We start from the raw sequence: 13,488 nt of genomic DNA, 5'->3' as shown, positions 1-13,488 counted from the left end.
CTTACTAACTGCATGTATTTAAAACAAAATCACCCCATTTAAACTCTTTCTGGATTGCTCTGCTGTGGTTAAGTTTACATCACTTCTGTCTCCATCCCCCAGGCTCACCAGCGACCTGGCTCCAGGAAACCAAACCCACCCCACAGCGTTCACCCTCCTGGGGCTCTCAGAAGAGGCCTCGCTGCAGCCCCTCCTCTTCTGGGCATTCTTGGCCATGTACTTGGTCACGGTCACTGGGAATCTCCTCATCATCCTGGCCATCGCCACAGACGCCCACCTGCACACCCCCATGTACTTCTTTCTCGCCAACCTGTCCTTTTCCGACATCGGCTTCACCTCCACCACCGTCCCCAAGATGCTGCTCAACATCCAGACACAGAACAAAGTCATAACCTACGCGGGCTGCCTCAGCCAGGTGTTTTTCTACTTACATTTTGGAGGACTGGACACCTTCCTCCTGACAGCCATGGCCTACGACCGGTTTGTGGCCATCTGCCATCCCCTGCACTACATGGTCATCATGAACCCCCAGTTCTGTGGCCTCCTGCTTCTTGCATCCTGGGTGTTAAGTCTTCTGCATTCTCTGTTACACAGCTTACTGATTTTGCGACTGTCCTTTTGCTCACAGCTGCAAATCCCTCACTTCTTCTGTGAACTGGACCCGGTGATCCAGCTTGCCTGTTCTGACACATTCCTCAATGAGCTGGTGATATATTTAGCAACAGGGATTCTGGGGATCATTCCTCTCAGTGGCATCCTTTTCTCTTACTCTAAGATTGTGTCCTCTGTTTTGAAAATCTCCTCCGCGAGCGGCAGGTACAAAGCCTTCTCCACCTGCGGGTCTCACCTCTCCGTGGTCTCCCTGTTCTACGTGACAGGGCTCGGCGTGTACCTCAGCTCTGCTGCTACCCACGACTCCAGGGACAGTGCAATCGCCTCGGTGATGTACATGGTGGTCACCCCCATGCTGAACCCCTTCATCTACAGTCTCAGAAACAAGGACATAAAGCAGGCCCTGGTGAGGCTCTTCAGCTGCAGAGCAACCCCAACGTGATGGGGGCCGCTTCCTCAGACTGTCTGGTCGGGAGCAGCAGGGCTCACAGTCCATGGACTAAGTCATGATCCTGTCCTCAGTTAGTCAGAGATAATCTGTGGTTTCTCTTATGTACAGAGTTTGATATCAGTGTTTATTACATTATAAATATGTTTCTGTATTTTCTTAATTACTTTTAACTGGTCTGAGTAATGGGCTCACTATTAAGAAAAATGTAATTTCTGAATTTTTCTTTAAAACGTTAAAACAGGAAATTGGGTACTTCCAAAACAATAGACGGAAATGTAAGAAAAATATGTACAACTCTATCAGATAAACCAGGAGTTTATAGATTATGCGCAGAAAAATCTTGCCATATCACAGAACCCACATGTGTCCAGGGCTGGTATTCACTATCCCTTCTTCTGTCCTTTCCTTCCTTTTTTTGGTGATTTGTTGTTGACCCATAATATTCCTGTTCATGTCATTTTGCTCAGGGCTTTGTGTTTCATTGTTTCTTTCCAGTAGAAGAACTCCTGTCAGCTTCTGTGTTCAGGCAGGCAGACCTGACAGTCATAAACTCCACTGGTTTCTCTGTCTGGGGAAGCTTTTATTCACATTCCTATCTGACCAGTTTTGCAGAATAGAGTGTTCTGGGTGGGAATCCTTGTGTTTGGGATTATGAGCACTTCCTTCCTCTCCTGTCCTGGGGAGTGATGGGGGAAATTTGAGGAAAGCCTAATTTGGATGCCTTTGCAAATTTCCTTTCTTTCAGGCTTCCTTTGCTTTGGTATCTGTTTTTCTGATTTTTTATACTTTACCAATGGGGTACCAGGGTGTAGGTCATTTTCACTTTGAAATTTGGGTGTTACGACGACTTCCTGGACATTCATTCTTATTTCATTCTCTAGGTTTGGAAAATTCTCAGCTATGATTTTTTTTGACAAGTGTCCTTCCTCCCTTCTCCTTCATCTCCTGGGTTATCCATGATCCTCATCTCTCCACTTTCAGCTGTGTCGGATATTTTTTGTAGCATTTCCTTATTTTCCCTCTATGAATGTCTTACTTGTCTCTGATTTCCTAATTGGGTGATTTATACATTTGGATCCTCCGTTTCTGAAGTTATTTTGTTTGCAATTTTAATTCTATCTAAAACACTTTATATATTTGTGTTCATTTACAGTCAGAGATGCCCTGTGTTCGCTTAATCTTGTCCATCTCTTTGGTGAAGACTCTGGTTCTTTATTTTCTTTCCAAGGTCTCGCAGCTGCCTGTCAGGTGCTCTGAGTCACCTCCCATAACTCACGGGTGTATTTAATGTTGTTGCTTCACGTCACTGAGACTCCTCTGCTTCTCTCTCCTGTATTTATCAGCCAGAACTTCTGTTCTGCTACTTTTTTTTGTTTCTTGTGCTCAGATGTTCCTTGGTTTCTAAGTATGTCACCTCATTTCCAGGTGTACAGCTGGGGTGCTGTGGGTTAGTTTGATTGTTTCTCTTCTAGTTTACCTTGGGGTGAGGTGGGCGGTGGGGAGTCTGGGGTTTAAGTGTTGTCTCAGTTTGTTGAGAAGTGAACTCTGTCACCTCCACCTCCTCCCCTCCCTCTCACAGCAGCTCCAATTGGTCTTCAGTTTCCGTAACTACTCTTCCCATCTCCCTATAGTTCCTGCCATGGGTTGAGTCTCCTGGTGACTGGAGCTGGGTCTAGTCCACAGGCTTCCATCTCTGGACTCAGCTGGCCTGGATACTAAAGAGGCACCTACGTGGGCTGTGTGCCCATTGCACAGCTGTGGCCACAGGCAATGACCACACCAACAGCCCTGCTGTCCACTGTGGGCCCTGGGGTGCAAAAGCTTCAAGTCTGCTTGACACATTGCAAGGAAGTGCTGTGTTCTCTGCCCCACTGTCCTTTGCTCTGCTCTGGGATCCATTATGAAGCCATCTGGGATCCCCTGAAAACTCTGATCTCCCCACTCTGGTAGGGGGTGGAGATTTCCTTTCCTGTGCTGCTCACTGAGCTCACAGGGTCCAGGCCGAAAGAGTACACTTATGTACTGCTGATAGAATGTAAACTCTGCATCTGTTATGGAAGCAGTATGGAAATCCCTCAATTATTGAAGAACATAAGTGCCCTATGATCTAGTCATCTCATTCTGAGTATTTATCTGGAAAATACACACAAAAACACTTATTCAAAGGGGTGGGTGCCACCCATGCTCACTGCAATGATATTTACACTGGCCAAGATGTAGAAACAATCCAAGTGATCGACAAATGGACAGAAAGACGTGGTATATGTAGATAATGGAATACTATTTGGGTATTAAAAAGATGAAATTACACCTTTTGCAACTACAGAGCGATAACAACAGAATTATCCTACTGAAATAAATCAATCCCAGACAGTCAAATACCATGTGATTTCCTCATATGTGAGAAAGAAAACAAACGGATCATGTCCATAAAACAAAATATACTTTTGGACTCTATAAGAACAATTAGTGGCTCACAGGAAGATGGTGGAACAGAGGTATTTAAATCAGACACCGAGGACAATGGTATAATGAAAGATAAAGTAAAACATTTAGTACTGAACTTTATGTTGCATATACATATGTTGATTAATAATCATGCATGCCTGAGATTTATATAACATTATAATGCAAGGTTACTTCAATTTAAAAAATTAAAAGGTAAAGTCAAAGGAAATGAAAATAATTTAATGAGAGTCTCCTTTAATAAATAACTTTGTATTAAAATTAACTTAGATTTCAAAATGAATATTGAAGATATTTTGCATTATAAAATAAAATGTAAAATTATTGAGTATTAGAGGAGCCACACAAAATTAGGAATCCATACTGCATGGGTCCCTTTATACATAATACACTAAAGATTCCACAAGCTTCAATTGCTTTCTTACATTATTTTTATTTTTATTATTTTTTTAAAGATTTGTTTATTTATACAAGAACTGGGGTACAGGCCAGATGTTCGGGAGGGTGAGAGGATTCACCAGAGACAGAGTGGGGAGCAGAACAGGCAGATCGACTGAGATACACTGCTGAGGGGAGCAGTGGGTGAGACAGGAGAGGTCTGCTGGCCAGGAGTGAACCTGCACTGCACAGGCTGCGGACAGCTTCACAGCACTGCGCTAAACTACCTGTGCTGCCATGGAGGTCGTCTGATATTATTTTAAAAAAATAATGCCCTAAGTCTGTTTTCTTGGTTCTCATAGTGCAGGAATAATAAACCAGGATTCAGACAGATGTTTTGAGATATAAATGCCTAGAAAGAGTTTTGATTATTTTGAGGATGAGTTCTATTTATGTTCAGTTTTTAGGGTTTTTAGCATGCATGGATGTTGGATCTAAGTGACACAATAAACCAGTCAAAGTGGCAGGATATAAACACAAACAAAATCAACTGCTTTCCTATATATATATAAACAATGAGTCAGAAGAGGAAAAAATTAAGAAATTGTGCCATTTACAATCACACCAAAATAAATAAAAGTTCAATACCTAGGGCCTCCCTAGTGGCACAAGGGTTAAGACGCAACCTATGAAGCAATTTGCAACCATTGCAGCACGGGTCCGATGCTCGGACGGCCAGGGAGCTACCCACATGGCGCAGCAGACCTCTCCTGTCTCACCTGCTGCTCCCCTCAGTAGAGTACTTAGGTCAATCTGCCTGTTCTGTTCCCCACTCTGTCTCTGGTGAATCCTCTCACCCCCCACAACTCTGGCCTATACCCCAGCTCTTGTATGCATAAATATTTTTTTTTAAAGTTAAATCCCTAGTTAGTAAACTTAACAAAGGTTATGAAGGGCCTGTATAAAGAAAAGTCTAAGACACTCTTAAAAGAAGTAGACAAAATACACACAGAAATGGAAAGTTTTTCATGCAAATGGACTGGAAAAATCTATGTGGTCACAGTGAACATCCTACACAAGCAGTACACAGAGTTAATGCACTCACATGAAATTATCAATGACACACTTTAAAAACTAAAATACACATTACTGAAATTCATATGGAACCGCCAAAAACCCTGGATAGCAAAGCAACTCTGGCAAAAAAAGGGAAAAATTATTACAATACCAGACTTCAAACAATACTATAAAGGTATAGTAATTAAAATAATACTGAATAATTAAAATTGTACAGGAACAATAACAGACACAGAGACCAATGGGAATAATAAACCAGGAACAGTTACTCTACCAAATAGGAGCCAGGAACATACACGGGAGCAAGGAAACCTTCTTCAGTAAATGGCATTTGGAAAACTGCACACTCATGCAAACGAATGAAACTACAGGACTCTATCTCAAAACACATACACACAAAAAATTCAAAATGAATAAAAGTCTTCAATGTAAGACGCCAAACCATAACACACAGAGAAGAAAAAATGGTAAATCGCTGTACAGTATAAATTTCTGATGTGTTTGTGGAATCATCTCCAGCATCAAGGGAAACAAAGGAGAATATAAATAATTGGGACTATAGCAACCAAAATGCTTCTGTGCAGTACAAGAAAACATCACGATAGCAACAAGGCAATGTACTTAAAGGGAGGATATATTTGCACGGCATAATTCTGACAAAGATATACAGAGAACCTGGGGTGTTGAGGTCCTTCCTCTCCTGTTCCACACCCACAGAGACGTGCCAAGCTCAAGTGAGGTGCCCAGCTGGTGAGGAGACATCTGGTGGATGGAGAGAGGCTGTTAGGCCAAGCCCCGTGTGCCATTAGATTGTCACATGTAACAAGTTATTTCCTAGAACGTGCCTAACTTGCATAGAGACCTGTTACGGGGTGTGAAAACATCCCTATTGAGTTGTGTGGCAACAAAGTGGACATTAGGACAGAAAAGTTAAGGCAACTCTATTGTCTTCCAAAAGAAGAATTTTCAGTACTGAGGTGAGTTGTCATAGGTCACCACAAGCCCTTCCTCTGGCTGCAAGAAAAGCAACGGGAGACCCTTACTTGGAGACTGTAGTCATGCCTGCTCCTGCTCACCGGGGGCTGTCAAGGGCCCTGCTTTGGCAGTGAAGTCTGGGCACAATTTAGAGGTTGCTCAGACAACTCCTGCTCGATGACATGTTGACCTGTGAGGACAGTGACGCCCAATGTCAGGAGTGGACTTTTGTGGGCAGCTGTCCCGTGCTGGCAGCAGGACATGTGTTAGCACTTCCCTGTGCTGCTAAGCAGGACACCTGCCTAATCTTTGAGGGGCTGAAGAGACATACGGGCTTCAGAGTGAGTGTGGCTGCTACAAAAATCTTTAATCTTCGGACCCACATATTAGCTGGTTAGGAACACAGACGTTTCCTTCTGGAGTTTCAAACACAAGGCTGCTGCAGTCACATTACAGTAAAAACAAAGAAGAAATTCCTATTTGCTTTTGCAAAAGTGCCATGACAACAAGTGTGGTTGCTAAAGTTTTGTATAGAGGGCTCGGTTCTCTGCTTTATGAAAGAGGAATAACACTATTGGGCATTGGGGGAAGAGTCTGTGCCCCCAACACATTTGTGCTTTGATGATTCCAGACATTTCGTCAAGGCAGTCCCTCAGGCAAACACATTTAGAAAACTTGAACACGGTCTGAGAATAGGGTGCTGGGTGGTTACAGCTCTGGAAGGTGCAGGAGTTCATGAAAAAGGAGTAACTAAAACTGGATGCACTTGACATCTAACCTAGTCTCTCAGGATCAGAGAATCATTAAGAAACTTTCCTTGGTCCAGTCCAGTCCAGAGGGAAATCATGAGCTCAGAGCTTGGAGCAAGAGAGTGAGGTGTGGCTAATGAGACCACATGGAGGGCGGTAAATACCCTGTCTCCCTCGGTCCCTCAGACTGTCCAACCCGGGACTGCAGAGGACATGATTTCTGCTTGTGGAGCCCAACCTCTGCCCAGGGACCAGCCCTTGGCGCCCTCCTGAAATCCTGTCTGTGACACAGCCCAGATCCATCCTCAAGAATCCAGAAGGGTCTCAGTCGGCTACATGGAGAAGCCTCCCTCACAGCATCCACCGAGGTGAGTCTCAGAGCCCAGCAGGCACTTGGGACAGATCCAGGGAAAATGCAAACTGAGAAGTTCTGCCTCAGGTCACAGAGACCAAACCAGGCCCAGGGACAAGAGGTTCCCTTGTTCTCTTGCTTGACTGAATCATCAATTTATAATTAATTTACTTAATTTGTGACTCAAAACTGTCCACTGCACTCAACAATACAGAGATGGTGCTGACAGTGAAGAGACAGGAAGGAAAATCTGTTCGGTTAACACTGAAGGGGAAGTGGGAGGCTTAACGTGGTTCCCAGCAACATTAGGACAGATTCAGGAAGGTCTGGAGTTGAGGCAGCAGGAAATATGTATTAAACGCAGAAGGGAGGAAGAGAAGGGATGGGGTGTACGAGCAGGTGATCTGTGTTAGACAGATCCAGACCAATGGGGGCAGATGACCTTCCACAGCACTTGATGAGATGAACAGTGTGTAAGTCCTTCCCTCATATTAGGTGCTCACATAAGTAAAACGTTGTATTTAATATCAGTTGAGGGATCTAAAGAGTTTAACTTTACCACCATTCCATTGCTGACAAATTCGCATAGTTTTGCTTGTTAACATTTTACTTTTTTCAATTATAAGCTGACTGCGCTCATTCTGACAGTTTATTTACTTCCTGTGGCTTGAGTTTTCATTCTGGCTTGTGATTCAAATATTCACACAGAATTGGAGTTTTTGAAAACAAATGGTTTGCACTTAATTCTTCCATATACGTACAGCTAGTTGGGCAAAATGTTTGAAAGTTTTCAATTTTGTGTGGGCCTCTGTCAGTCTTATAGTGTCCTACTATGTATTTTAATTATAGCCAGGTTTTTTCCCATTCTTAGTAGTAATAAGCTATTATACAAATTGTGTTCATATGTCACATGTTTTTCCTCATCACTATGTCTCCTCACTTTTGTGATTTGATCTGTTGTTTTTTCATTGAGATTTAATTGATATGAAACTGTAAGCTGGCAAAAAACATGTTGATTTGATATTTACATATTGCAATATGATTATTGCTATAACACTGGCTAACACCTCCATTAATAGACACGATATTTATTTTTGTCACAAAACGATTAAGAAATAATCTCTGACAATTTTGTAGGTTATAATAAAGTACTGCTGACCACGCCATAAGCAGTAGATTTCCAGAAACGGATTCATCCAGCAGCTTCAACTGTGTGTCCTGAAATAACTTCTTCCAAATTCCCCATCCCTCTCCATGGAACCAATTGAAGTCTGTTTCAGCACCGCACACACAAGTGATATCCAGTATTTGTAGTTCTGGACTCCATCATGTAGCAGAATCTTCTTAGGCGTTTGTGTGGTGGCAAAAGTCAGTGTGCCCTTCTTTCTCTTGACTGGACATTATTTGACATTTTATCACACAGAATGTGCACTTCAACACCACAGTATCCTGGGTGTGTATTACACATTTTATGTTTTACATAATCCATGAATATTTATTATGGACAATTAAGAGCAAATGTGTACATATATTGTGCATACATGTTTTATATCTGTATGTGCACACACTGTTGATTCATCCACTCAGGGACTTGTAGCTAACTTCTAAATTTTGCTCCGTAAACAAGGGGTGCAGACAGCTTTTCCATGTCCTGTTTTCATTGCCTTTGTACATGTATGAACACATCATGGGGGAATCTGTCTTTGCTATTTTGAGGCATCCTGGTTCTCTTTTCAACCATGGCTGAAGCGGTTTATTAAACCACAGACAGCCCCACTCCCACTGCTAACCTTTGGTCACCTCCCTGGGAGCTCTGTCAGCAGCTGTGGGGTGACAGCTCCTGGTTCCGATTTGCATTTCCCTGGTGAGTGATCCTGAGCACCCCCTCATGTGCTTGCTGACCATCTAGGTGTCTCCTCTGGAAAACACATAATTAGGCGCTCTCTGGTATTTGCATAGGCAATGACTTCCTTGTGTCATGAAAATCAGGAAGCCACAAGTGGTGCTACATAAACTGAAAATCTTCTGTATACAGGGAGACAAAGGGACACTGGGCAGCCAATTTGTTCCTAAAAACAGCCCCCACCTTCCCATCTCCTGGATCACATTCTTCTGTATTCAAAGGACAATCTCCATCTATTCCTCAAGCATATGGAATCCATTGTTGTTTCTCTAGGGAGAAATGAGAGCTTTGGATCTGCAGTTTCCACTGCTTTGGAAAGAGTACGATTCCTATTTTCATTTTTTAGTCTTTGCCAACTTACTTTTAGAGAACCAGTGGATGTGATTAAGTTCTTGTTATAACTATTCTTTCAAAATCTTAGATTCATACTCTATGGTGCTTATTGCAGTCATGTTGACCCCGCTATATTTAAACAGGCTTTACTTTTCCTGCTATTGCATTTATTTTATGAATTACAACTTGTTGACAGGGTGGGGTGTTAGACTTTAGTGAATACATTAATTTCTCACTTAATATCATGGACAAATTCTTGGAAATAGCAACTTTAAGTGAACTTTAAAGCAAATTTAAGTATAGCAAAAACAACTATACTCTAAGTTCATCCATATAAACGAGAATTATATTTCTTATGGCAGATTTCTGGTCACAGAAACAATACAAAACTTCTAAATAAAGACCCTGACACTTCTAATATTAAACAATACTTGTAATCATTCCTCTATTCATTTACTCCCAATCAGCTTACTCCAGTCAAGGTTGAGGGTAACTGGGGCCTGCCAAGAAGAAGATGGTACAAAGGAACTGACCATGACGGGATGCTGTTCAGATGCAGGGCAGAGGGCTACTTACTGCGGGTGGGAGTGCAGCCTGGACCAGCCCTCACAGAGTGCAGGGAGGACGTGTCTCAAACAGTAAACATGGATCTGCTATTTGACATTAATTCCAATCGTAGGCATCTCTCCAAAAATTAAAAAAACTAATTGGAAAAAAACCTGCACTCCCATGTTTATTGCAGCACTATATATTATAGCTGAAACATCCTAACATGTGCAGGTAAAGAAGATGTAGTACATACACACAGTGGAATACTACTCAGCAATCAAAAAGATAAACTTATGCCATTTGTGGCAACATGGATGGAACGTGAAATCATAATGCTAGGTGCAAATGAGTTATAAGAATGGTAAACATCAAATGATGTGACTATTATATGTAATATAAAGTAACTAATAACAGACTAAGACAAGCTAAAAACTAACCCTTGACAGCTGACTACAGAGCTGAGACAGCAAGGGAGAGGCTGGGGGAAGGTGAAGAACAAGGCGGGAAGGAAGCACAATGGCCTGGGGTGGTGGAATATGGGCGAGTGGGTGTGGGTGCACTATGGTGGCAATACCTGGTGGGGATACCCCAATATTGCCTCAGTTACAAATAAATACATGAGTGAGAATACAGGGCAAGGTTCTTTGTTTTAAGGTGTGCTGTGTCTTACAATGCACAAAAAAAAGCAACTTTCTTTAAAGCAATTCTAGAGAGCCGATTCTTTGAAACACATAACACTTATTTTTGTTGTCCATAGAGACTTGATTTCCAATTCTCAGCTCTGCTTCCATGCACAGGACATAGTGTGTGTGTGGCAGAAATAAGGGAAATAATCCTTAGTAGAGGTAGAGGAAGCACAGATTGGACATGTGTCCCAGTGAAGCTGTCTTCTGTAATCAAACATTCACAATTCAGATGAAATGTGAGGGAAAGAAATTGATGCAGGGATACAAATATGGATCATTTATACATATAATACATAATGTTCACACTTAGGCACAGCACATGTAACACAATCTACACACAAGAAGATCAGCAAGTGTACAATGTCATGAGTAGGAACTTCACATGGCAGCAGGATGTTGGGGCGTCCTGCCCACTCTCCCATCTCACCCCCAACCTGGAGCACCCCTCCTGTCACACCCCTACTTCTGGGATCTCTAACTGTGCCAGGAATGCTCCTGTACTGTCATATTTTCTGGATATTTCCCCAAACCCGACCTGGTAAGTCCTTCATAGTAAATCTCGAGGCCTACATTTTTTTTTGTTCAAATCCTCTAATTGGAAGATACACAAGTTTCCTCTAGATTCTACCTCTTCATACAACTGCATTAGTTTAATTTACAATAATAATCACCATGAGAAATATTATTTACCGAGACCACACACATACTTAGAAGAAAACTACTTTGGCGAGGATTAACCCTTTAAAAAAAAAATTATTCTTCATGGATAGAATAACTAGGGTGGTAGATAGAGGACTAACCAGAGACAGAGTGTGGAGCAGAACAGGCAGATCTACCAAAATACACTGCTGAAGGGAGCAGCGGGGAGACAGGAGAGGTCTGCTGAGCCATGTGAGTAGCTTCCTGGCTGAGGAACAGACTCAGGCTGTCTTGTTGGGAGTCCAGAGAATTAACACCAAGGCCACCTGGCAGGCCCTAGTGTAGGACTGTTCAGTCATTCTCACTGATTTCTCTACATGATACCAACAATATTTGGATAATATAATTGGTCAACGTATTTAAAAGAAAATCTCAGGAAATTTTCAAAGAAAATGCTGACTTGGAAATACGTGTGCATTAGATGTTAGAATGGCTTAATATTTTCAGCATCAAGGGAACGTGGGCCCTTAACAGCCTTGAAGATTTCAGGGAACAGGCACTAGCTCTATCACATGAAATTTATTCACAGAATATATTTTAAATAATATCAACATTTAAACCCCATTCTTGATTGCTCTGCTGTGGTTAACTTTGATCACTTCTGTCTCCATCCCCCAGGCTCACCAGAGACCTGGCGCCAGGAAACCAAACACAAGCCACAGTGTTCACCCTCCTGGGGCTCTCAGAAGAGGCCTCGCTGCAGCCCCTCCTCTTCTGGGCATTCTTGGCCATGTACTTGGTCACAGTCACTGGGAATCTCCTCATCATCCTGGCCATCGTCACGGACCCCCACCTGCACACCCCCATGTACTTCTTCCTCGCCAACCTGTCCTTTGCCGACATCTGCTTCACCTCCACCACCGTCCCCAAGATGCTGCTGAACATCCAGACACAGAACAAAGCCATCACCTACGCGGGCTGTCTCAGCCAGATGTTTTTCTTCTTACTCTTTGCAGGAGTGGACACCTTCCTCCTGACAGTCATGGCCTATGATCGGTTTGTGGCCATCTGCCATCCCCTGCACTACATGGTCATCATGAACCCCCAGTTTTGTGGCCTACTGCTTCTTGCATCCTGGGTGTTAAGTCTTCTGCAATCTCTGTTACACAGCTTAATGGTTTTGCGACTGTCCTTTTGCTCACAGCTGCAAATCCCTCACTTCTTCTGTGACCTGGACCAGGTGATCCAGCTTGCCTGTTCTGACACCTTCCTCAATAAGCTGGTGATATATTTAGCAGCTGGGGTTGTGGGGATGATTCCTCTCACTGGCATCCTTTTCTCCTACTCTAAGATCGTGTCCTCTGTTTTGAAAATCTCCTCCGCGAACGGCAGGTACAAAGCCTTCTCCACCTGCGGGTCTCATCTCTGCATGGTCTCCCTGTTCTACGGGACGGGGCTCGGCGTGTATCTCAGCTCTGCCACTACCCACGACTCCAGGGACAGTGCAACAGCCTCGGTGATATACACAGTGCTCACCCCCATGCTCAACCCCTTCATCTATAGTCTCAGAAACAAGGACATAAAGCAGGCCCTGGGGAGGCTCTTCAGCTGCAGAGCAACCCCAACGTGACGGGGGCCGCTTCCTCAGACTGTCTGGTCGGGAGCAGCAGAGCTCACAGTCCATGGACTAAGTCATGATCCTGTCCTCAGTTTGTCAGAGATAATCTGTGGTTTGCCTTATGAATGGAGTTTGATATCACTTTTTTATACAGTATAAATATCTTTTCTGTATTTCCTTAATTATTTTCAACTGTTCTGTGTACTGGGTTCAGGATTAAGAAAAGCATAGTGTCAGTGATTTTTTTCTTTAGTGAAAATTTAATACAGGAATTGGGGTTCTTACAAAATAATAGAAGTGGAAGAAAAATACGTGTCACCATATCAGTTAAAAACAAGCAACTTACGAATCATCTGCAGAAAAATCTTGTCATATCACAGCACCCACGCGTGTCCAGGGCTAATATTCACTGTCCCTACTTCTGTCCTTTCCTTCCTTCCGTTGGTGATTTGTTGTTGGCCCATAATATTCCTGTTCATGTCATTTTGCTCGGGGCTTTGTTTCAGGTTTTCCTGCAGAAGACCCCATTTCAGCATTTATGGTGAGGCAGGGAGACCTGATGGTGATTAACTCCATTGGCTTCTCTGCCTGGGGAAGCTTTTATTCACATTCATATTTGAATAATTTTGCAGGGTGGAGTATTTTTGGTTGGAAGTCTTTGTATTTAGGATTACGAGCACTTCCTTCCTCTCCTGTCCTG

The 13,488-nt window shown here is 43.0% G+C and overlaps 2 protein-coding genes across 2 annotated transcripts; both read left to right on the top strand.

Moving 5' to 3' along the window:
* Positions 1-214: 214 nt before the first annotated feature.
* Positions 215-1,054, top strand: LOC311180616 (olfactory receptor 7C1-like; the record flags this gene model as incomplete). Its single annotated transcript, XM_084248533.1, has 1 exon — positions 215-1,054. The coding sequence occupies one exon, from the start codon at positions 215-217 to the stop codon at positions 1,052-1,054; it is 840 nt and encodes a 279-aa protein (XP_084104659.1).
* Positions 1,055-11,879: 10,825 nt separating this feature from the next.
* On the top strand, positions 11,880-12,800 carry LOC311180615 (olfactory receptor 7A10-like; the record flags this gene model as incomplete). Its single annotated transcript, XM_084248532.1, has 1 exon — positions 11,880-12,800. Exon 1 carries the CDS (start codon positions 11,961-11,963, stop codon positions 12,798-12,800), a length of 840 nt encoding a protein of 279 aa, XP_084104658.1. The 5' UTR covers positions 11,880-11,960.
* Between the last annotated feature and the right edge of the window lie 688 nt (positions 12,801-13,488).

The sequence above is a fragment of the Talpa europaea genome, assembly GCF_964194135.1.
Source record: "Talpa europaea genome assembly, chromosome: 12".
Classification (NCBI taxonomy): domain Eukaryota; kingdom Metazoa; phylum Chordata; class Mammalia; order Eulipotyphla; family Talpidae; genus Talpa; species Talpa europaea.
The sequence above is the reverse complement of the archived record's forward strand: the minus strand, read 5'-3'. Positions and strand labels throughout refer to the sequence as shown.